Genomic DNA, 25,475 nt, shown 5'->3' on the forward strand with positions numbered 1-25,475 from the left:
ATCATTATAAAAATCAAAGGTTTCGGCTTTTTGTTTACGTTCATTCAGTCTTGGCGCGCTGCTGAATCCATTTTTACTGGTGCAGCAATCCTTGTCCTCATGTTACCTTACATAAAAATTATTACAGTGAGTTTCACATAGCAATGTTTATGTTTATATTTTATGAAAAAGAGATCACCAGTAGTGGATCAGTACCTTTTTGAGTGAGACGGAATTGGATCGCCCAAATGCCCATTATTTACCTCCTAAAAGTGTCATCTGTTGTGTCATTTAGCCTGTTAAAGGCTTGATTTTACCCCTTAGATTTCCTCTTTTGTTCCTTAAATTCAGGGGAAAAATATGTTCCACACTCACAGTATATGCAGGGAAAACCAATCTTCAAATTGCAGGCAGAGAAAATGTCGAATCACTTAAAAATTCAATGGATTAGCTCAAAAAAGCCAAGCTTTTTATAAAAAAAAAAAAAAAAAAGGGCTGTTTTCGTAGCTTCCAGAAACATGATATTGTGGATACATGGTTTTCATAAAACAGTTATGAGTATTCTTTATCAGCTTCTCACAACTTTGTCATGAAGCTTGAATGCTTGAACCTAATCTGGGTGTTTTGTGATTATTTGTAAATTTAGTCAAGAGCATGAGATTCTGAAAGGCTTGACCACAAAACACAAGAGTTTTTAAAGATGGAAATTTGCTTATTGCTTTCTTGCCAAGAGATGATGAGAAGGTCGATATCAGTCTATTTAGATTAGCATAAAGACTGGAAATGGGGGAAACTACTGCCTACCGGCACCTCTTAAACTTACTAATTAACACATTATATCTTGTTTAATTGTTTATTAGAGCGAAAACCTGTTTAAAAGCAGCGTTATGATTTTACAGTGAGTTGTATTCCCCTGTTTCCAGTCCTGATGCGGCTTCATATTTAATGGACAGTCTCAGCATGAAAGCATATTTTCCAAGATTTTAGCTCTAATTCTTCTGATGTGTTGCTCGTCTCTACATTCAGGTGAATATTCGGCAGGTTTTCTGGCCTTCACCTACTATAGCTGCTGCTTGTCACTTTATCAAACTCAATTGTTCTCTTTGCTACCAAAGCAAATAGAGTCATTAATTACTTTCCATCAGCCGGCCCGAGCCACAACGCCTGATCAATACCCCCCCACACCATATTTGTCATTCACCACTGTGGAATACACTTCCCACACACAAGACAAACCATCCTGGGTCAACCTCCACACTCTTCCTCCCACTCAGGCTGAGGACAGCCCCATGTGCCCTCCCAGCTACTGATTCCCATCTGACAAATCAGCAACAACTGTGTTTTGGGGATGAAGATGATTCTGGAGACATTTAGAACGTTCATGCAGCCGTGTAATTGTGCTTCGTCAAGGTGTATAAATCGATTTCATGTATCCTTTCTCATTGGACCTCCCAAGAAAAAAACCATGTCAAATGCCCAAAGAATGACATGTTTACGTTCAAGTGACAGCGTCCTCTAGTGGTTGTAGGAATCGTAGGAGCCACGGAGGAGGTAGCATGATATTATTATACAGCCACAAGTCGTCAACAAAGTGTCAGAGTCTGATACAGAACATTGTTCATGAACTGTTTCCTACCCGCAGTTGACAGTGGTTTCTTTTAACAGTCATTCCCTGACCTTAACCGCCATGATGATGAAAATCCCTCCGTCTTCACGAAGAAATAAACTTTGAAACGCTAACCAAGTCGTTTTTCTGTCAGGTAATACTCGAAAAGAACCGAACGATGTGTTGTCCGGCGACGCTAGAAATCAAAAGTGCACGTTTTCAGATAGTCTCTCTCGGAGGGCATTAATGGTGTTGACATGGAATGTAGTTGTGAAACAAATGAAAAAGAAAGCTCGAGAGAAGGCAAGGTTTCCGAAGCTGTTTGAAAATCTGAGAAGCAAACCAAACTTTAGCCAGAGCTATGCAAAGTCAGTACGGTTTTATTTTTGCTGCAGCGATTTTGGAAGGCACTGACAAATGACAGCACCACTTTCGTTGTTCTGAAAAGCAGTTAGAAAAGACATGTTGCTTGGTTTAATTTGGACGAATTGCTGTGATGTTTAAGAATCCTGGTTATTTCACTTGAGAGATTTGTGTTTGTGTTTTTTCGGTGCTCAAACTTGGCAGAAAGAGGTCATGCCAGGTATTTTTATGCACCATAAGAATCTGACAAGTTGTTGGGTTGTTTGCTCAGTCTGGTTGCCAGGAGACGCCACTGTCAATCAAATTTGAACAAACGTTACCAGCACGGTCCATATGAAGCAGATTAGTGGAGTTTTAAGTGTTAAACTTTTTTGCAACTTTAACTTGGATGTTCGTTTATTTAAAGACAAATGTTTATTGATATAGAGAAGTACTAGTTTTCAGGTGCTTTAAAGTGTCTATAAGCACTTATCGTCACCACAAGTCAGATCCAGTATTTGGACATTTCCAAATCTGCCCATTATGCAGCGGTGATACTAATCTTTGACCACAGTGGCTTTGTTGATGCATTACATGCTTGTCCCACTCTGTGGTTGTTTATTGATCACTGGAGTTGAGTGTATTCATCTTGACATCAGTCTGTATTAACACTCCGGTAACGAGGGAGCAGCCTCTATCAGATCAGATAACCAGCTCTATAAAGCAGACTCCTCTCTGCGGGTTTGGCACCCAGAGGTCACGACCCCCAGCAGGGGGCTTTAGCCAACGCAACTCTTGGTCTGGGAGCCAGTCTGAGTGACTGCCCACCAAGCAAAAACAGAACAGTTATCATGAATGAAGTGCAGATTGAGCATGAATAGTAGCTTTTTCTGAAAGTCGAACTCTATAATAGAGGAAGAGAATGATTTCAGAATAAAAGTTTAAACTCTTTTCATGCTATGAAAATAGAGTTTCTAAGTTCTTGTTAGAAGCATGAGGAGTTGAGCTGGCACCTTGAGGTCATGGAAGCCCCCCAATGAGGAATGAGCTTGCCACCCCCACAATCTTCCTAAGTCTGCTCCTTGTTTAAATAACATGTCAACATACATACTGCTCTTGTTCCCTTAACACATTGTTATGTATTTCACAAAAATACACCTCTATAATTTCCCGCCTGATTCAATTCCTGACTAAATGAAATCAAATTAAAACTCATTTGCATCAAATTGGATGAACTCAGCTGCATTTTGTTTTTCTAATTGAATGTTTTGATTATGTAAACTGAGAGGGATTAGAGGCTAAATTTATTAGATCGATTAAAAAAAGAATAATTAATGACAATTTTGGTAATCGATTAATCGAAACATTCCATCTGTAGCCTCTCATACGTGAGAATTTGCTGCTTTTCTCTTTTCTATGTCATAGTAAATTGAATGTTTTGTATTTTCTGACGTATAAACCAAACAATTAAGCAATTAGTTGCAAAAAGTGGGATTACTCCTAAAATTCAGAGAGGGGCAGTCTCAAAAGATGTTAGGCCGTGATGTTCCTGAGCTTTTGAAAGCTTTATTAATCTAATTCGGAGGTTGCACTTAGGTGTTGACATTTTGCTGCTCTCTGAGTTCCTGTGTTTACTCTTCCTCTCCCCCAAAACAGATGCTGATACACAGCGCCGGGTGTGACGGCGGCTCGCTCCATCACTCATCTCCATCCACACACATCGGCTCAGTCCTCATGACGCTCAGAGATGAGAAATAATTAATTCAACAGCTACTGAAGCACAGAATCACATCCATTCTGACTGCCACCGGCTATTGTTGTTGGCTCTTGAAATATATGATGATCGTCTTATCATGAAATTTTCTCTCTTGGTATTTCTCTCATAAATCAAGAAAGAAAAGCCCGACACAAAGCAAGAAAGCGTTCAGAATGGCTGAAATTAAGAATCATCTACAGGTCTGATAGTGCAATTTGTGGTGCCGCTCTGAAAGGACGTGTGATATGACTTTGAAAGACCGGACACACTTCATGGACACTGCATGTTCTCAACAGACCTCTGAGCTTTCTGCTCGGGTCAATTCAGCTCTCTCACACGTTCATTAATAACAAGAAGGTGAACAAAAACATCCATGAAAGCAGATTTGTACTTAAACATCAGATGCTATATGAAAGATTTTTACGTCGCCCTCGGAGAAGCAGCCAAAGCTTCTCCTTTGTCTTTTCTGAAGCCCACTGTGTCAGAAGCAGTGGGGGGTGGCGGAGTTGGGATGCAGGGGTGAGGCGGGTGGTGGTGGGGGGTACTTGGATGTTAATCTGTGAGGTAATAGCTTTTCTCCGCAGAATTGCAAATTCTAATATATGTCACGTTGTAAAACGCGCGGACAGCCGTGGTCACCAAAGACACCATCTCTAGGGGTCTCACCCTCTCTCTCTCTCTCCCCCCACTCTCTCCATCTGCAACAATGGCTGCCAAGTGTAACATGCTACTTTTAATTTACAATAACACGTGACAATAGCAGATTAATGGCTCTTATGACACCTGTGTCCCTGAAGCTCCTCTTGCCGAGACCCAGTGTACATAACGTGTGTCACACTACATTATCTCTACATCCCTCCCGTAATGGGGGACCTTTTTTTAAGGGCACTGCTGACTTGGAAACTTAGGAGCTGTCTGCCTGCTTGGCAGAGAGCCACAGCTACTGCCTAAAACAAATACTCTGGGCTACACAGCCAATCCATTTCACCGGGGCTTGTGTTGCACAGAGCCTCCCCTCCCTAACCCTTCCCCTCCTTTCCTTCCCCCTTCCTTCGCTCATTTTTGTTCATGTTTTCAGCCCTTGATAATGACTGCTTGTGCCATAATCATCATGAGGCTTACCAAGTTAAGTAGGGCTCAGGCAAGCTACTGTGCTGTGAGGAAATTTAATCCAAGCATTAACTGACTATAGACTACTGCCTACTGAGCGAAGCAAAATACATCTGAATAGCAAACAAGGCAACACTGAAACACAGACTTCAGCTGAAAAAGATCATTGCATTGAAAAATAAATGACCATGACACACCAACAAAACTGGACAATCATATTTCTTACTTTTAAACGATTTGATCTTACATGTGTTTTTCTTGGATAAGAAACATTCTGCCTTGTTTGGTTAAAAAAAAAAAAGACTTACCAGTTATCTTACGCTTACAGCTTCCAGAAATCTTTCTCAAGATGTGAATAATGATCTTATTTTTTTAATGTAAATGTTACAAAAATGCTTTAATGGAAGTAAAGAAAGAAGGTCCCTTCAACCAGTTGATGGCATCTATGGCAAATATTGGATCTATGATGATTTTCTTTCAATAATACACCCCCAAAAACAATAATGCATGGATCTTTAGCACCATATATGCCACAGGTTATGACATCATGGAGCTTGGGCCTGAATTTCCAAATAAAAGTACTCACTCTTTTCCTGATTTTCCAACAAAATTGAAAGTTACTCATGGTTGTAAAAGCCCCATATCACTAAATGTCTTAAATCACAACTATGGCTCTGATTTAAAAGTGACTAAAGATTTCATCTTTTAAATGTTTATTTACATTAATAAATTTATTTTATTAACCAAACCTGGTATGAGTGATGATTTTCTCTCTCTCCAGTATACCCAAAAAATAATACCACATGAATATTTAGTTCCATATGAACCACAAGTTATGACAAACTGGGAACTGCGACCTTCATTTCAAAATAAAAGCATTCACCAATTTCACGGTGACATGCGATTTCCACCAAAAAGTAACTCGTGTTTGAAAAGGTTCCAAACCCTAAATGATAACTCCTCCTCCGTTTATGTTTTGGAAAGATAAAGTATCCCTGACCCTGTGTTTCCAGGTAGGTGCCAGCCAGTTGTTGAGAGAGTATATAAGAACCAAAGCTGCCCCCCCCCCCCGACTTTATCCTCATTACAAGTCCTACCCTGACGCACACACGAGCACACACCACCATCCACACACACAGCTTTCTCCTCTTTCATCGTACATACTGGCTGAGCACCTAAATCACAGAAATGGCAGCACATCAGGGGAATCATTTGAGACTGAATAGCCATAGAAACATGGCGCTGTCACCTGGGAGACCTCCACAAAACAGGCCAGCTCTCCTCCTCACGCACACATACCTTAGTCCTCTCCATGCCCTTTAATACCTCTTTGCCCTTCAGTAGCAATCTGCATAGAAATGTGTGCATTCTATCATTCAGTGACTAGACATTACACCCTGGCTAATATGAGAGGTCCTCGAACGACTGAAAATGAACCCTTGAAAATACCAGACGTTTGCATTATGCCTCCGCGATTGCATCTCTTACAGGGAAAGACTTGATTATGTCATTTGCCATGTCCACGTCATGCTGGTTTTTATATCTTTGCCAGGAAATCTACCTCTGACAGGTCATTAGTCATCCCTCCCTCCCCGCACGCACATAAAACATCAATTCCACTCAATATCCCGCAAACCCCTCTGCTTCTCAACAAACGCCAGAACAAAGAAGACGCTATGTAAACTGCTGCCGTGCTCTGATTAGCTCTCATTCCGGAGCACTGCAGAAATAAGGCACTCATTCCCCACCCTGTTTGAGATAACTGCCCCTTTTCAGCAGCCACATCATCCCTCCATACTCATACACGCCTCGTAACATGAGTGCATCTGTTTAGCTATTCTCATCAGCTACTTATGTAGTGACATTAAGGAAGCCTATTGCTTACAGAACCAATAATCTATATCGCCTCAGGCCCCCTTATATCCACTAACCTACTACTTCGGCAGCAGAAGTGGAGCCACTTTTGTTGAAGAAAAAAAAAAAAAAAAGAAGCCCTCCACAGAGCTGTAGCGGCTTTCTTGACTGACCTGGGTGGTTGGCTACATCATCTTGACATGTAATTATCTAAAGCCCTTTAATCACTTCCATAAAGATTAATTGCAGGAGACAACAGCGGAGGTCGTGTCTTCAAATCAAAAGACTCCTTGGCAGATTGACACAGCGGTGTAACAGAGTTCAGACTTAGGTGTTTTATAAGGGTCATCTACTGGAACTGAAGCAGGTTTTAATGCCGTAATTGCAAGTTCAGCAAAGTGGGTTTTATAGCATAAAGCTTCTTTTTTTTTTTTTTTCCTCGGATTTTAGATATTTTCTGCATGCTAATCTTAAACTGAAGCAGTGTTTTTTTTTGTTTGTTTTTTTTTTTTTTTTTTTCCTTACCTTCATCTCTTTTCCTCTTTTCACCATTGGATCGTGGAATACCCAGAATCCCATTGATGGAGTAGGATCCTGCAGGGTCATTGGAGGCGCTGGTTACAGGCGGAGAGGCTGTGCTTGGTACTGGGAAAAAGAAACAACATATTTAACAACCAGCTTGTATTTTACAATGAATACATGCTTGTATCTAAGTGCTATGATTCCATGTAATGCTCCTGCTGATGCTGTGAGCTGCAGTATTACCTATGGTATGGCCTGGTGTTGACAGGGATGACCCATCAGGAGAGGGGTGAAAAGGCTGCTGGACTTTTGTTCGGATGATCCTGGGGGGAACAAAGGAAATGCAGATGTCACTGCTGCTTTTCTATAACTGATTTCTCCTTCCTTGAGATTCCCGAACTGCCCCTAATTTGAGCGTACCGTTCGCTTACAGCAGCTACTATGGAGATATTGTATGATTAAGATATCAAACGCAACTCATACGCAAGAAGGGATCCAGTCAGTGGTTCTACCTTAAAGGTGAGGTCTGGAGAAAAGTCTTCATTGCACTTTTGGTCTGAGTGATCTTGCAAACAAAGCATGAAATCACATCAATTCACCTCAATGATCAGCTTCACTGACTCTACCTGGCCCACACTAATCAGCACCCCCCTCCCCACCAACTCCGTCTCTCCCAACCCCACCGTGGAGGGGGGTTTCAGCGGGGCCGATCTCAGCCCTATAGTAGCCCTATGCTTCCCAGATCAAACATCTCTGTAGAACCAGCGAGCCCCCATGTGCCAATGCGGATGAGGTTGTATTGATCGGGGCTTGGGGAGAAAAAGTTGGGGATTAGTCACACGGCCAAACAGATGCAAATAGAAAGCTATAAATTATATGTGACAGGAAAGCAATAGTTCCTTATTGCCTTGCACAAGCTTACGCCAGCATTAGATTCCTTTAATCTGAATGGCACTTGGGGAGAAAGGGAGCTGTCACAATAATTTGTAAACTTTAAAACTATTCATCATGTATGCCACGAGAGCTATTTTAGAGCACACGGAAAAGAGGTGAGGACCATTGAACCTTTTAGGGTTGATTTTTTTTTTTTTTTACACAGGTCAGATTTTGCTCATTTGTTCTATTCTTTTGCATATTTTATTTCCATGAAAGGAAATGATTTACTCGCTCAGGTAAAACTGCACAGTGTGTAGCACCCAGAATATAATTTTAAAGCAAAAATACTCCTCCTCCTTTTATTTCTGTCCTCCATATTATCCAGAAACCCATCACATGATTTGGATATTGATGGTGCCAGAAGGCTTCAGAGGAATAAATCTAACACTGTCACAAACAAAAAAGATAGAACTCCCCTTGGAGGCAAAGCTGCCAGACAACAAGCTTTTCCAGAGAGCGCATATTGATGTTTTAATTTTTTTCACTTCTCCCCCATAACAGTTATTCGACCCTTTGACTTGTGTGTGCTACATAAATTCAAAGACTTTATTTGGTATCCATGTTCTTGATATTGAATAAGCAATTTGGGAGAATGAATTAATGGCCTGGCTGTTGCTGAAAATCCCCTGAAGAAATATTAAAATTGCTTTACTTCTGAATCAATAATATCGAGCACCATTGAGGACTCGTTTTTTTAATTTTTTTTTATTATGTCTAGCAGCAGGGTAGCGTTACTTGTTGGTCGTGGTGGCCCTGACATGTAGTACAACACTATCTCTGTAGCATTTAATAATGCATGCAGGGGAAAGGTGTTTAAATAGAGCATCCTCTTTTGTCAACAGTCCTGAGGTCAGACTGTCTGCTACAGAAACCCACGACTGGCCCCAGTCAGAACCATCCAGCTGGAAAAGACTTTGGCTCCAGTCTTTAGTGGGTTTTCTTTCCCTGAATTGTCTTAACTGGGAAAGCCCTGTTTAAACGTCTCGTGTCATTTATTTTAACACAAACTCACTTTTTCTTTTTTCTTTCTTTTTTTTTTTTGACAATATGAAGTAGCATCAGATAATCTGGAGCAAAGCCTGCTCCAGTGATTGAACCACTAAGGATGTTTTCATTGATTTTTGCAGACTTCTCCTTGAGGAATCCAAACATGTATTGAAATATTTACCTCCAGCTAAATCAAAACAAATGCTTGTGTCGTCTCATTTGTGTGTATGCTCCACTGAATGTGTGTGGGGCTAGACTATAGAGCAACACATTGAAATCTTACAATTCTCCTGCTTAAAAAAAAAAAGAGAAATATTCAGCATTAAGCCATAATAGAAATTCAAAGTAGCTCTCATATTTGGCTGATAGAATTACAGCTCTTTGTATTCACAATTTAATTTCCCACATAAACAAAGACACATAAGCCCCCCCCCCACCGGTCCAAAATAGAAAGCTTTAATTGGAATTGAAAAAACTTTATAGGGCTCTTTTAATGATATTAATGTACATTTTGAATTTATCACATACATGTGTCTGAGCCTCCTTAAATGGGGCTTTTTAAGCAGCCACGAAGCATGAAATGAATTTTCTTCAGCCTTTTCTCTATTTAAAAGATGTCTTGTGTGGAGCTGTCCATGCTCTCCCATCAGCTCATTAAAATGTAATGCTGATGCTGGCTCTATGGAACAGTGCCTCTTAACCAAAGTTCATCACCAGGGATCTCTGGTGGTGGTGGTGGGGGTGAGGAGGGGTAAGATGGTGGTGGGGTGAGGTGGGGGTGTCCTCGGTCCTCATGTAGCTGCCACTCTCAAACCATAGTGCTGTTTATGACTTTCTTTAGGATAACTGAAGATTTGTAGCATAAATACAGAGACTTGTTCTGTTAAATGTAGATAATTTCCCTGATAGATCGTCATATAAACGCTCTATATGAGCGTTTTAATGCCACGAACAAGGCAAAATTGATATTGCACTTTTATGCATCATGTATACATCAGTAATAAGATAACACCTCGAATTTTAGTTCAAGGATTTAAATCGGGAGCTTTGTTGATAAAGAGAAAGTGATTTTTTTTAAAGCTTCATTTTGGCTTCCCAGAAAGACTTAATTTTTTTTCTTTTTAATTTACAACCTTATTTTCACATGATGCAATATTCAACAAATTATAGCCGACATATTTTCCTCCAATCATCCTTTTTCAGAGCATTGCTTCAAAAATAAAATCTCGCAGAGAAGCCAGTGTTGCTCTCTCTGTGTGAGAAGCAGCTCCAGCACATTAGATGTGCTAAAGAAAATTGGCCTGCTTTATAGCGCCACGGGATCTGGTCACCGAATATTGATCGGTTTTCATCTCGACAGATTCACTCAGTCCTGGATGTACTGCTGATTGTTGAGGGAGTTTGGTCTGAAAGATTGAATTGCACCTCTGAGACCGCAGGCAGCCTCAGCGTGCCGGGCAGCACAAAGTTGGTCAAACAATATTCTGCTGTTGTGGTGCGCTTAGCACAGATATACTGTGATAAATGATTTCCAATTTGCGCTCTGCCGGCGCTCTTCATTAACGTGTTTACATCCTGCAGCCTGTTGTTTAATCCAACTAAATTTACAAATTAATTTAAAATAAAATCTGAACATCCACATTTTATGCGTATTTTCCGGTTATATTAAAATTCTTGCTTCCTACCTGTTAATGGATGAGACGCTGGGAACAGTGTCGTTGTCGCAGATGCCCTCTGCCAGCAGTCTGTCTCTGATCTCCCAGGCAAACATGGTTGGATTTTGTCTTTTGTAGTCTGCGATTTTTTCCACGACCTTTGGCGTGGCCACTTTAGGTTTAGACCCACCAATCACCCCTGGTTTGATGCTGCCAGTCTCATAGTATCTGCAGAAAAGAAAAAAAAAAATCCCCAATCAGGCGATGATAGTTTGCAATAATGCTGCCGATACCTCCCTTAAAAATCAGCGTTTAATATTGTTTCAAACTCAATGATGCACCCACGGATTCAAAGCTTTAGAGGGTTGTTGTTTTCTAGAACTATTTTTTACAAGAAAGTGTCCAAAAGTCAAACTTTTCTTCCACAAAACATGAGCTTGTGAGTGTAACTGGCAACTGTAAACATTAAAAATGTCTCAAAACAAACACAGATTTTGCTTAAAAACTTCCAACTACAAGAAAAACGCATCAGGGCATGCATTCATACACGACCTACATGTAATTCTGAGTCATTTCATTACGCACCAATATCCACAATAAAGCCAACTGCCCTCTACTCAAAAATACTGAAATGTATAAAAATAATTAAAAGCTGAATTTTGGAGGTTAAGCCCTCTCCTCCTCCTCCACCACTACCCACACATCCACCTCCTCACTCCCAGCAGCGTGTAGTCTATACCTGGCTGGACGCAGAGGGCATGGCCGGAGAGCTTTCACCTTACCTGCCCAGGATCTTGCTGACGCAGCCGTGGCTGACTCGCAGCTGTCTGGAGATGTCGCAGGGCCGGACTCCCTGGTGGGCCAGTTCCACTATCCGCTGCCTCACCACGTCCGGGAGGGGTCTGCCGTTCACAAACACCCCGCCGAGCTGGTTCACACCTCCGTGCCCTACGTGGGATACAACAGCAGCACACACAACCGTAACATTACATAAGGTCGTAAGGGAGAGAGGAAGAAGCAGGTGTATGTTTTTTTTTTTTTTTTTTAATTGTGGAGACAGAAACCTACAGAAAATACCCCATATAATATAACAGCTGCAGGTCAGTTTCCTCTCCTTGTCTTTATGGAACAGGTGGAATTAAATGTATTTACTATGTTATGGAGAAGCCTTTAAAATGCATGAAATACGGCAAATTTAAAAATAGTGTTTTTTATTTTTATTTTTTTTATCAAAATATTATTTTTTTCAATTGATTAGAAGGTTGTTTATTGGCTTCACTGAGGCGCCTTACTTTTCTGTGTTTTCACCGTTTCCTTAATACATCAAAATGACCAAGTTACAATATTTTGTCAGTTATTAGTCATTATTCAAAATAATTGATGGAGAAGATGATTTTTTTTTGGGGGGGGTGATTTAAGAAACAGCAGAGACTAGACTAGAGATGATCACAACACTGCAAAACAACTATCGTCATGAATGCACATATTTATATATGTATAATATATATATATTTTTTTTATGAAACAAAAAATGAACCCTGCAGCTAGAAAGTCTTATTTATACAAACACTTGCACGTTTTTGTCCATGCTTGTTGGTCTGTGTTTTTTACTCCATCTTTCGTGTTTAAAACAAGGTAATCTAAGTTCAACTTTAACTTTTCAAATTAAGATAATTTTGAATAATGTCATTGTAATAATTAAATAAAACAACACAGAAGGTTGCATTGACCTGCTGAACACCTAATCATACAGCATATATATTTAAAATGTTTTATGTTATTCTGCAGCATGTACAATGAGCACATTAAATCGAGCCTACATTGAGCAGTGAGCCTGTGATTTCATTTCTTAAAATAAATTTTAAAAATATGAATTTTACTGAGCCTCCAGTGTTTTCAAAGTTTCTCCCAGTTAAAACACAGACTTCATGTTTCCTCAGCAGCTCCACGGCTCATGTTTGGTATTAAGTTGCAACCTCCTTCATTTTCCCTGCACGGTAATTTTAAATAATTGAACGAGCTTTGATCACTCATATTACATATTATTTAGTAAAGGAAGAGGTCATCAATTATTCACTCACATTCACCAAATTACAAGTAAACCACACTACACGTGGACTCCAGTTAGACTTGTATGAGGGCTTGCTGTTATTTGGATAATTTGAATAATAGATGTGTAACTAATGTGTCCTTACTTATTAGGCCTGAACACACACATATACACACACACACAGCGCGGGAAGCTGCAGGGTGATACACGTGTAAATTACTGAGTACCTGCTAACGCATGTTCTTTGTTTACTATGGCAACTTTAATTTCTGCACATCACTGCTCTGTGTGTAAAGAAGTGCTGTGGTGTTTTATTGTATTATCAAGAATTTTTCACACTATTTTGGCTGAAATTTTGCCCTCAGAAGAAGAGGGTGTGGAATATGAGGAGAATATGACTCCACTATAGCAGCCTTGTGTTTCCATGCTTGCTTGCATGTCACTTTATTAGCTTGTGAATTGTCTTCTTTTTTTTTTATGCGCAAAGATGCAGTTTCCATACACAAAAAGATCGCTGTGCTCGCTGCTGCAGGCCTTTGTATTATGCAGGAATGATGGTTATTTTTATCCGCATACATGTACAAGCTGCAGTGGCTCACAAACTCAGGTTGTGCTACTTACGGTGCATCGCGGTAAAGGGGTCTGCTTTGCAGTGAATATCCATTGGATAGCAAAGGAAAGACAGATAATCAACTGAAGTCGCCGTTTCGCCTTCCTATCAAGGATGAAAATGTGAAGAAAAAAAAGGTGATTCTACTCAATGGAGGGACTTAGTTTGCCCCCTCCACCCCTGCTTCGTCAACAAACGATCTGATGGCAACTTCTTCCCCCCAAAAGTTGCCTTTCTTGTCTTTAACAGTCCGGTCCGGGAGCGGAGGTCTGGCAGGTGCGCAGCATGACCGAAGGATTGTTTCAGTAATACGACCTGTGTTCAGTTTATCGGTATTTTTCAAAGCCTGGGGGGTGGGTGACCAGAGGTATAATTCTCACAGCATGCCAGCAAGAAGACCGCGTTTTCTTTTCTTTTTTTTTTTTTTTTTTTTTTTAACGAAATGTAACGTTCAGGTCCAGCGTGCAGGGCCCGGTATCTCCTCAATCCTGGTGGCCTCGATTCACGCGTCAAAACGGCAGGAGGAAACGCGCACGCACACACATCGGGGTTTCTCTTTTTCGCGCTGGATGCGTTAGGCTGGATCTTTGGGCTGGGAATGAAGCCTCTCTCTGTGTCTGTGGTTCTAAAAGCTGCAACCCACCCCTCCTCTCTCTCCCCCCAACATCCCCCCCACCCCACCCCACCTCTCCTCCCCTCTGCAGACCCCCCTTTTGCTTATATGGATGACTTGTCAGACAAAGGCAATAGATGCCAACACTTTGTGATTCGCCAACGCAAAAAAACCGGGGGTCCAAATGAGGAGGTCTCTAGGTCTGACACACCGGCAGGAAGGGGAGGGAGATAAATAAGGAATGGATTCGGAGTTACAAATATCAGAGTTTACTAGACATTATAACAGCTGTGAATTATATGCTCGCTTACTGGAAGTTTTCAATCAATGAAATAGAGATTATTTTAATTTGTGTTCCTTTCTGATCTTTTTCCTTTTATTACGCGGACTAACAGCCTGTCTCTGGGAATATACAGGATGTCTATGTGTGGTCAGGTCTCCTCACAATCCGGATTTAGCTCCATCCTTCTTTGAATTTTGTATTTTTATTTCATTTTTTTTTTCTTTGTGCATCTGCCTTTATGTCCGCTCTGGAACGCAAGTAGGCCTAAAATAATTTGTTTATACCGTTAATTCTTCCTTTAATTTGAAAGAGGAAATGTTAAAGTGGTCATTTGTATATTATGCAGATGTGTTGACCTTTTTACATTGGGCTGATGGTGGTGATGATTGCAGTGGTCCAAACTGGGAGCGGCGGTGGTTGCTGGTGGTCGGGGGTGAAAATGATCTGCACGCGCAGCAGTGCCGCTGAGCTTCTGTAGATGGCGCTGTATAGTTTCTCAAATGTAAAGGTGCTGTCAAAGTCCCCCCTAAAGAGTCAAACTTGAGGTGCACTTGAGTGTCTGTGATCAAACTGAGAAGTAAAAAATATTCCTCTGGAACAATTATGTATAAACTCCATGTGAGAGGTTGCAAAGAATTAATCAGCTGCAGTAGAAATGAAACTAAACAGTACATGATGGAGTCACATGAAAGTCAAGGTTCTAAATATCCTGTTTTTTAAAAATCTAGGAAAAAAAAATATAATAGATGAATTATAGAATAAATATATTGCAATTAAAAAAAAACATAATTTGTGAAGCACGTTTCTTAAAGTGTTTTACAGGGAAAAACAAATAAGCAAAAAAAAAAGCAAAGGCAAACGTTAAATACATTAAATGATTAAATAAAAGTCTCATCAAATTTCAGTCAATAAGTCTTAATATTCCTGTATACCTGAGGTGACAACAATAATAATAATTAATAATAATAATGATAATAATAATAATATTGTTTGAATGATTTCAAAATAAAATACATAATTTTAAGTGACTTTCTAATTTTCTTTTTAATGGACGCTCTGGCTGAATTTAAAAAAATATAATTTTTTGGGATGGGGGGGTGGTAGGTAGGGTATGGTAGGGATGGCTGGGTGGGGTGGGGTGGGGTGGGGGGGCATCTCTTAGGGGCAGACGGCCACATCTCGCGGTCTGCCTCCTGGTCAGGTTAGGGGATGATTTCTCTTTTTGTTACTGTTTTTGGAGTGAGCTTCTGGTACAATATGTAGCACTATAGGCTGTAATTTCACACCCGGCTGCACATTTCCCTTAAAGCTACACTCTTTTTTTTTTTTTTTTCACCCTATAAGACCCTCACCAGCACCACCCCCCTCCCTCAGTTTTCTCCCCCCTCTCTCTCCCTCCCTCTCTCCCATGGCCTATTGCTCCCCACATTTTGACCCCCCCCCCTGCAAAAATTAAGCAGTGGGGGGGATAAAATGCTGAAAGTGTTGTTTTTTTAAACACATATCCAAATGAATACACCGTTTTCACGTGTTTACTTTGTTTGGCGTGTTGTTTGAACAGCACGTGCTGTGTGGTGTGTTTGACTGTGGTCAGATGGGCCTTATAACCCCTCTCTTTTTAGGAAGGGGGCCGCTCCATTCAGCTGCTACAACGCGGGGTCAAAAGCCATTCAGGAGAAATGAAACAAAGGGACAAAGTCAATGAATTATCGCTTAATATTCACCTCTAATAATCAAACCCTAAATGTTTCCAATCAACTGATCACTGAAGCCAAGACAAGCGACAAAAATGTGTTTCAGAATAAAATTTAAAAAATTAAAAAATTGAAATACAAATGTGTGACTCGTCTCCACTCTGACACACAACTGCAGTATTTAATACGATGCCACTGCATGTCAGGAGTTTGGAAAATGTTTTTGGAGCCCGCGTGCACCCATTAGGAGAGGTGTAATGTATTGACAGAGAGCAATTTATCTTTTGCCCCGCTTCCTAATGGCCTGTGTAGAGGAGAGAGGAGAGGTGGCATGGAGGAGGAGGAGGAGGAGGAGGAGGAGAGGGAAGAAAGAGCACCGAGGGTCCAGCAGCTCTCCACACGCCGAACATCAGCTCGCACTTTGAGGCAGCATGCGGGGAAGATGACCGAGGCGTCTGGGTGATGGTGATGGTGATGGTGGTGTAGAGAGAACTTTTTTTGTTTCTGTGTAGGTGGGAGAGGTGTCATTTCCCTCCTGTGCAGACTCTGCTGGTTGTCTCGCGTTATTCCAACGTCACCAATCGATCTGAGTTTCCCTGCAGAGGGGAGCTGACACCACTGGTTGTAAGTTGAATATTAATCCTTTTTGGATTTCTGGGAGGGGTTTGTCGGGAGGTTTATGGTGATTTAGATGAATTTGGGGCTGAAATCGAGGCGGATTTTGGACGATTTACACATTCTGTAAATCTGAGAATAATGCCAAAAACATTTATAGAATGTAAAATTTTCTGCAAGCTTAAATGACAAATAAATAATAGTATTTTATTTGATTAAATTTGTCAAAAATAGACTTGAAACATCAGCTACTTGCTCTTGAAATCTATACAAATGCGTCTTTTATATTTGAAGGAAACAGGAGGAGATTTCAGAAGTTGAGCTTCAGCCTCCACCTACATATGACACTGTAACACCAACTAAAACAACCTCCTGACACTGTAGTTATACTGTATATTGGATTTCCACTCTGTCCTGTGCTCCAGCAGCGAGGAGACCACTCTCCGGGCTACAAATCTTGCTGGCGTGAACAGATGGAGCATCAATTTGATTCCATCCTCGACACCGTGAAAGATTGATTTTGCACTTGCTTTTAATTTTGCCCATAATTAATTGGATCATTACAACTGTTTTGCATTGATCCCATCGTTCAAATGTAAAACTAAAGGTGAATTAGGATGTGATCTATGTTTCTATTTTATGTTTTTATTTATTCTGTGGGAGAAATTCATACAGCAAAAACACCATTTAAGAAAAAAAAGAAAAAAATCGAATATCGTTTATTTCTAGCTTGGCTATTTGACTGTCTTGATAATGTACTTAAACCCAAATGTATATTAATATGCAGAATTATAAAGTCATTATAACCTTAGGATGTGGCCTATTTATTAGGACACACACACTGATCCTCTTGACCATCTCTTAACGAACAATTGCCTTAATATTTCTGCAATTTTCTGCATTTTCACACCTTGACACTGCAGTTTTATTTATATAATATTCCTATGATATCTCATATAATGTCCCTGTAATTTTACAGCAATGCACACAGTGTCGTTCTCAATTTATTTATTATGGGCTAAAATTTAAATACCATTAATTTGTAATTTGTAAATAATCAGCTGTCACCCAAACCACACATATTTTTAAAAAATCACTTTATACTTAATATTAGATTAATCCAAACTCTCCAACCAAGCAATACAAAAGCATGCACAAGTAAAAATGTGCACACGTTCAACTTCCATATGCAGGTGACAGGCAGGATTGTGTGTAATTGAAATCGCCCACTGTACCTCACAACGTTAATAAACCCATAAATAAATAATGAAAAGCGTCTTTTACATTGAGTTCAGTGTCAGATGTGTAAATACACTCACATTTAACTGAACTCAGAGTTTGGATTAAGGCTAAAATTGATATTTTAATGAGGGAATACAACGTGGAACAGGAATAAATAATATTCGTATATAATATAGATATAAACTATATATATCAATATAATTCGTTGAAATATATTTTTTTATTTATTTATTTTACTATTGGTCGTTCGTCGCCAGATTGACGCCACCCTTATTATTTCAAGCCACATCACAGCTTTCCAAGTGTACTTAAAAGTGTGGATATGTCAGTTTAATGCAGCCAATTTAACCGTTTACTGTCTTTGATGGGAAATCATCAAAAATTAAGAATAGGCGTAAAAGTCAATGCGAAAGTTTACAGCTGTCAGGGTCGTATTTCAGATGATAAAACACACACAGGAAGGACATTGAGCTGCTGAATGTGAGTCTTTGTGCTGAAAGTGTAAAAAAGAAAAAAAAGAAAATCCACACAGCGGCTTTAAAAAACCTGCATCCTGTTTGGTGTTAACTCCAATTAAACTCCTCTTATATCTGCAGTCTTTTCAGGTTGACTGTTCAGCTGATGATCTGTCCCGTCATTAGTCCTCAACACCAACACCCCCCACCTCCCCCACCCCCCATCCCCAAACACCTCACACAAACACACACGCACACACACGCACACACACGCACACACACGCACACACACAAGACTGAGTGGTTCCAGTGATTTTGTATTGTATTAAAGATCCAAATGCAAGTGGGATCAGGTTACATTACTTTGATTAGAAAACACTTTGTTAAATTACTTTTCATACCCTGAGCACAAAAGCAGTCAGACAGTTGAGTTTCTGAGCTTTTCCCTGCCTCAGGTACAGCAAATCATTAAGAAAAATTAACATCTCATTTGCATTTAAACGTGAAGGAAGGACCTATTTACAAAAAAAACCCATTTCATATCATTATTATTATTTTTTATTATTGTTATTATTAATATGGTTACTATTATTAGCATTTAAATCTACTGTTAAGAACATTTCCATGAAAATTCCAGATATTTCCGACACGTTTTCTCTCCGTCTCTCATGCATTAACACACTAAGTTGAGGGAATAAAGCACCAAAGTCTTAAAATACACTCTTGCTCCTCATTCATTATGCAGATTTGCAAGTAATTGTTAAATATGCCCTGCAGTGCTGGATTAAAAATAGGACTGTATCTTGTCATTTTCAAAAAGTATTCGCCATGTTGCATTTATTGTACTGGGAACAAGGGCTAAATCGGTTCTCTTCCCCATCAAACTTTCCACATGAATAGTTAAATGTGTGCCCCTCTGGTTGGAACTTAACAAAGACTGGAGAGGCTTTAGAGAAAAGTAAAATTATAGGGCATTGGAAACTAAAGTCGAATATTGTGGATATCGTGTCTTTATTTTTTTCTGCAAAAGTTCATCCTCATCCACTGTGATCTTTCCTTTTTTTTTTTTTCTTTATCATTATTTTACACAAGTCACTAAAATGAAAAAAAAAAAAAAAAATCATCATCTCCACCTTCACCTACAACAACCGCCAGAGCTGCACAGAATCCCCTCTTCCAGTGGATAAAGGCAGCACACACCAGCCAGTCCTCCCATAAGGCCCTGGGTTTATCGCTGTGGGAGAAGCTGGATCCTTCAGTGGATCAGTGTGTGTGTGTGTGTGTGTGTGTGTGTGTGTGTCTCAGTGTGTGTGTGCAGCAGAGAATCAGCCTGAGGCGGCTCGGAGGTGTCCCGCCAGCTGCCTCTGTCCCAACCAGACAGCCAACAGCTTCCAATCACATGTCAGCAATATGGGAAACAGAGCTTCTGTCCAGTGGGCCGCTGACATGTGTTAGCCTATGGCGTGTGAATGCATAATGTAGCAGTCACCTCCTGGTGGCAGGCTTTGAACTCACAAATGTTGATTTTTTTTTTTTCTTTACCACAGACGAGCTGATTTCTTTAATTTCCCCTCTTTGTCTTGTTGTTTTCTTCCATTTCTCTTCTTTGTCTTTGCTAGTTATCTTGGCTGTAATAATGATATGATAATATGATCAAGGAATGTCAGCTGCACAGTGTGATTTGCTGATTAGTTTGTGTGTCTGTGGGTGTGCACGAGGCTGTGTATACACATATATTCCTCTCCCCAGAAATCTACGGATGAGCAGCTCCCACATAAGCTCCTGATCACTTCTGTAAATGCTTCCTGTCACCTTCAGTGGTGTAATGATCATGAAAATTGTGACCTTGATCTATGGAAAGCCATAATGTGACTGAATGGCCTCCTCCCACGTACTTTCTCACCGGCTCCGAGCTCGGAGGTACGCTAAAGGACGGCTCTGAGGAAGATTGTTTAGTGGTAATAAAAAGCCAGTAGTTTGGCTTGTAATGGTTCGGGCATGCCTCCTCTCCACAGCCATTTGGCTAAATCTTCAGTGATGGAGGCCTGTGTGAATGTAGATGAGAATCTGGGAGATGTTGACGCCTGTCCTCAGGCACCGGGGGAGATTTTATTGTCTGGTGGTCCAACATGATCAAGCACATAACTGTGTTTAGGGGACAGAAGAGTGCAACACTGATGTTATGTCCTGTGCTTATCATTTAAGGGGCAGAATTTAAAAAAAAAAATCCCTCTCCTATCATGATGTTATTGTGCTCATACTGGTGTTTGAAGTTGTCATCTGTTGGTTTATTTTCATTGTTTACTTCTGAACTGAAAGAGGAGAGCTGTAATCTGTGACTATGACCATAAAATACATACTTTTATGATGTCAGTCACATTAGATACAAAGCTGGAGTATGTTTTCTAAAGTGCATTGTTTTGTGCTTTAAATAAAGTGTCTGTTTACATGAATTTTAATGTGTGACACTCTGCTATGTTTGGCACAAGAGCAACTTTTCCCAGTGTTTATTTTTCATTTTTCGTTTTGCTCCAAGTGAGGGATAGAGGGGGGCGGGGGGCGGGGGAGAAATCCATCTCTGGCATGATGTTGCTCGAATTCTCATTTAGTCTGGAAAATCTGGTTTGCGCAACATTGTTTATGATCACACCCTTGCCAGCTTTTCATATTTAAACGAGCAAAGGTTTAATTACCAAATGATGACAGTGTCATATGGTGCCATGATGGCACAGGGTGTCTAATGAATGCAGAGGAGCGAGGGATGCGTACGCAACACTGAGTGACAGTGGGATGCACAGATCAAAACAGGAAAAAAAAGAAGAGGGAGAGACAGTAAAACATCTGTAATTTGCAATTCACTAATGTTCAATGGTTGCTCATGGATTAAGAATTTTAAACTATTGTCTGCCAGATGGAAGAGAAGAGGGAGGGAGGGAGGGATTGCAGAGGAGGAGGAGGAGGAGGAGGGGGCTTCTAAGCAGCATATTTACATCTGTATATTATCAACCCTAGATTTAGTAATCAGACAGAGGAAAAACCAACTGCTTCCAAAAACACTCTCGGGGCATTGCATTTATTACCTATTTTCCAGCAGCACAAACATTAGCAAATGATTCTCCCATGTTTTTTGTTTGTTTTTCTGAGGCGTATTTAAATTTGTCAGGACAGCTTGTAGATTGTGGGGAGTTTAGTGCACAACTCTATCTATCTCGATATAATCATGAGACACTTTGGAGTGCCGGACCCGGGTCTGCTCACACATCAGAGTTAATTTCACCGGGATGTTGATGCACTCTGAAATATTGCACTGAAGTAATATCAGTTAGTGGGCCGCCAAAAGACGTACATGCTTAACCAGGCATGAAACCTTGCTGAATTACACGTATTTATACTTATCTCAGATCAGCGCTTTTGTCATTAAAATTTGGTCTGGTTGCCTGTCTGTTTTATATATCTGTTTGATGATGCACTGTGTAATAGTGTGACAATGTATAGCCCCACTATTGGCACATTTCACTCAGCGGCGTTAATAAATAACCACAGAAACCGTCAGCTTTCATCTCCACTCAGAGGCTTCCTCCTCTCCTACAATCCCTGTCATTTTCGTTGAGTCTGTTTGCCTTCGGCGTGTGGCAACGTTGTGTTTGCAAGTTTTAGCACAGTATACTTCATCAGTGGTGAAAGAAGGACTTAGATCCTTTACTTATACTGCAATGTCAAATATATTTGGTTACAAGTAAAAGTCCTGCATTCAAAATTTGTAAAAGTACAGAAGTATCATCAGCAAACTGCACTAACACTGTGAAAAGTTAAAGTACCCATTATGAAGAATGATCCCATTCATACTGTTGGACTATATTATTACTGATCTCATAACATGTAAGCAGCATTTAAATGTTGAAGCTGTTTGGAACAGAACACTTTAGCTACATGATATGCTGATGGGTAATTTGGTCTATACCAATGTCTCATATTTTAGAAGTGCATGTATAAAATCTGCGAATCAACTAGCAACTATTGCAGTTAAGTAAATGTAGAGGAGTAAGAAATACAATATTTCCCTCCAAAATATAGTAAATATTCCAGTGATGTAGAAGTACCTCAATATTCTATTGGGGTAAATGTATTTAGTTAGTTACTGCAGTGCGTAGTGCTGAAGATCATTTCGTAACCATTCTCAAGGGCATTGTTGCTATTTTTCAGACTGCCATTGACTTCCATTTAATTCCAAATGAAATTCAATTAGCTGGCTTCTTCACTGCATTATGTTTGACTTGACTGAGTTCACAATGATGATTTTCTAAAGTCAAGCAAGTTTCGAGGGTCTGTCAATTGATTTTCATGCCATACAGAAATGAATGGAAACCAATGGTCCCCAACCTAGGGGTCAGGACCCTACAAGGGCTCACAAGTAAGCTGACAGGATAGAAAAGCAGAAAAACTGCTGCACAAAATCACGCTCTCTTCTAATAGTTGCATTTTTTCTTGTGAATTACTGGATAATTTAACCTTCAAACCCTTGAAAAATATTAAAATAAAACAAACTAAAGTATAATCACCCTTTAGTTGATCTAATCACAACCTTATTCTAAGGGGCCACATGCCCAAAATGTTGGGAACCACTGGTCTTCAGAACACTTAAAAAAAAATCAGAATTACACCACATTTCTCCTCAGATCTACTCAGTTGATGCTTTTGTCATTAAGAGGGCGTCCTGGTAGCCTTGCCCAATGCCCTAGTTCAGTCCCTGCCAGGGGACTCGTCTGTCTTCACTTTCTGTTATCAATGAAGGCTAAAATGCCAAAGTCAGAAAAAGACTAATCTGAAATATTGCAGCTAAATTTGCAAAATAAATTTGTAAATTGAGGTAAAATGGCCAAAACAAGCAAAGTCACAGGTGCATTCCTTTAATCCATGGATTCATTCACCAACAGAAGTAGACTGTGGAGAGCTCACCCTTTCATTAGTAATTAAGTGCTGTTGTCATGCTGTGACGTAATGGGTTTACCCTGGCCATCCATCCTGTGACACTGAGAGTCCCTCCCCCTGAAACACACACCAGGAAACAGCACTTTATCTATTTAAACTGATGCATGAACCATAGATACTTAGATATGTGAAACAAAATGGCCTTTATAGCCAGAAAAATAAGATTTTGTAACCACTGTGAAAACTGTAATTATTGTAGTTAAGTGTTAAATTGTCTTTATATAATCACACTGAGGGACACAGTCTTGTCATTATCATGCTGTTTCAAAGAAAAGAGCTGACTCCTTGTTTTCAGTGCATACTGGATGTACATTGATTCAGACACATGTTGTAGCAGTTGTTGCCGGCGATATATCCAGGGCCCTCTGACTGCGCAGGTCTCCCATGGCTCTCTCCCCAGGACTGTGAAAACATCTGTCACAGCGGCTGCCATTTTCCTCTGTGGTCAGAGCGTCAGGTGAAGGTGCTGCCTGCTAGCCTCATGACATGGTACACATGGGTACCTCCAACAACAGTGCTCATTAACAGGCAAATGGAGCAGGAGCCCCAGCAAATTGAGCAGCGTTTCGCCAGGATCGGCCCCTGCCAGATTGTTCGGATAGCCAAAGTGACATCACCAAGTGCCAGCCCCCTTTGCCCCCACCCCCCTCCTAAAAAAAATTAACATCCCTAATCATCTGCCAGGCTAAACATTATTCTTCATGATTCAGATCAGCCATGCTTGCCCTCCACTCACGGAGTATCTCTCCTCTCTCCGGGCCAAAAGCAGCCAGCCTTGGACTGATTGCTCAGCCTTTTGTGCCCTTCGTTTGTGAGAATGGCAAATCGATTCAAAAATCATCACCCATGAGCAGCTCTCATGCAGAGCCGGGCGCGTGAGGTTTGCAGATATGAAATGGAAATCAGGAAAACAGAGAGTGGGGGCCTTCTTTTTTTTTTTTTTTTGGAAGGAATGCCACTCCCAAATAAGTTTTTATTCAATATAAATGAAATGATGCGTCCAAGTTGAAAGCACAACGTAAACAAAAGGGGTTCACCATAGCAACGAAGCTCTTAAATTGAGTGATAGGTGCATTATGTAATAAATTATGAATGATTATTGCTTTTAAAGGTTTGTTTAAAAACACTTAATTTAAGATATGATCAACAGAATGATGATTTTCTTAAGTTGAGAACAAACTTTTCAATTGCCATATGTGAACTGAACTTCAAATTTAAGGATTATGCCTTTGATATGTAGAAAATTTCAGCCTTTAATGGGTTAATAATGTCAATCTATTCTTGATGAGCTGTAGTATTTTCCAATACTCCCATGTAATATCTGTATTATAGGCTACTAGAAAGCTGGTGAAATGCAATGTGTTTTGCAAGATTTTGCCAAAATTGACATCTGGAGGAGCCCCTTGTGTTTTTCCATGCACAGCATATTAAAACTCTATTAGGTAACACGCAAGTCTTGCATCTCCTTTCTGGGTACTGCATTCTGCAGTTTCCATCCTAACCAGAGATAAAACCTAAAAAAATGGGACCAAAAACGGTGAACTAAGGAAAGGAAGAAAGATCAGCGGGAGGAAAAGAAAGGAACCTTGGCATATCTAATTAATTACCACATATTAGAATGTTTGTTTACAGAAATGAAGTGCTACAAGAGGTCTGATGTTAATTAATTTAAAGTGTACTTCCCCCCTCACTCCCCACAATGTGTTGACGACTTGCTGCTGAGGTACTTTCATGGCAGGTAAACCTATGTCTCATTGGATTTCCATCAATGGCTCTGAGGTGTGTATGGAACAAAAGCTTGCCACACAGATTAGGGAGAGTGTTAACATGATTGCTGATTAATAACGCCAATTAGAATTCACAGCAAGGCGACGAGAAGAGCAGATCAGTGCGATTATGACATGAGCGAGGGAAGATTGTCTGGATCACAAACATACATGAACCCGCTGGGTTTCCGTTCACATTTTTCAACGTCCAAAGGTTTAAAGACGACAAACTGAAGATGTGTTACCTGCTTCACTGAGGAGCAGACGATCACCCGGCGTAGTTATCTGTCCTCCAGCTGTATTTTTAGATTTTGCAGAGTACTGAAAATGAGTAAGAAGTGCTTATCCATGTGTCCTGTTGACTTTTTTTGTTGCCACTTTATCAGTGTGTCTGGGAGTGAGGCGCTGGGC

At 40.3% G+C, this 25,475-nt stretch overlaps 1 protein-coding gene across 2 annotated transcripts in view; it reads right to left on the reverse strand.

Annotated features, from left to right (window-relative positions):
- The window catches only part of pax2b (paired box 2b), a 32,411-nt gene extending 18,378 nt beyond the window's left edge, over positions 1-14,033 (reverse strand). For both annotated transcript variants that reach the window (XM_056366882.1, XM_056366883.1), the window contains exons 1-5: positions 13,419-14,033; positions 11,530-11,695; positions 10,778-10,975; positions 7,413-7,492; positions 7,173-7,292 (exon numbers count right to left, since the gene is read on the reverse strand). In XM_056366882.1, the coding sequence (XP_056222857.1) occupies positions 7,173-7,292; positions 7,413-7,492; positions 10,778-10,975; positions 11,530-11,695; positions 13,419-13,461 (607 nt within the window). In that variant the 5' untranslated portion in view covers positions 13,462-14,033. The remainder of the gene's footprint in view (positions 1-7,172; positions 7,293-7,412; positions 7,493-10,777; positions 10,976-11,529; positions 11,696-13,418) is intronic.
- Between the last annotated feature and the right edge of the window lie 11,442 nt (positions 14,034-25,475).

The sequence above is a fragment of the Seriola aureovittata genome, chromosome 21, assembly GCF_021018895.1.
Source record: "Seriola aureovittata isolate HTS-2021-v1 ecotype China chromosome 21, ASM2101889v1, whole genome shotgun sequence".
Lineage (NCBI taxonomy): Eukaryota > Metazoa > Chordata > Actinopteri > Carangiformes > Carangidae > Seriola > Seriola aureovittata.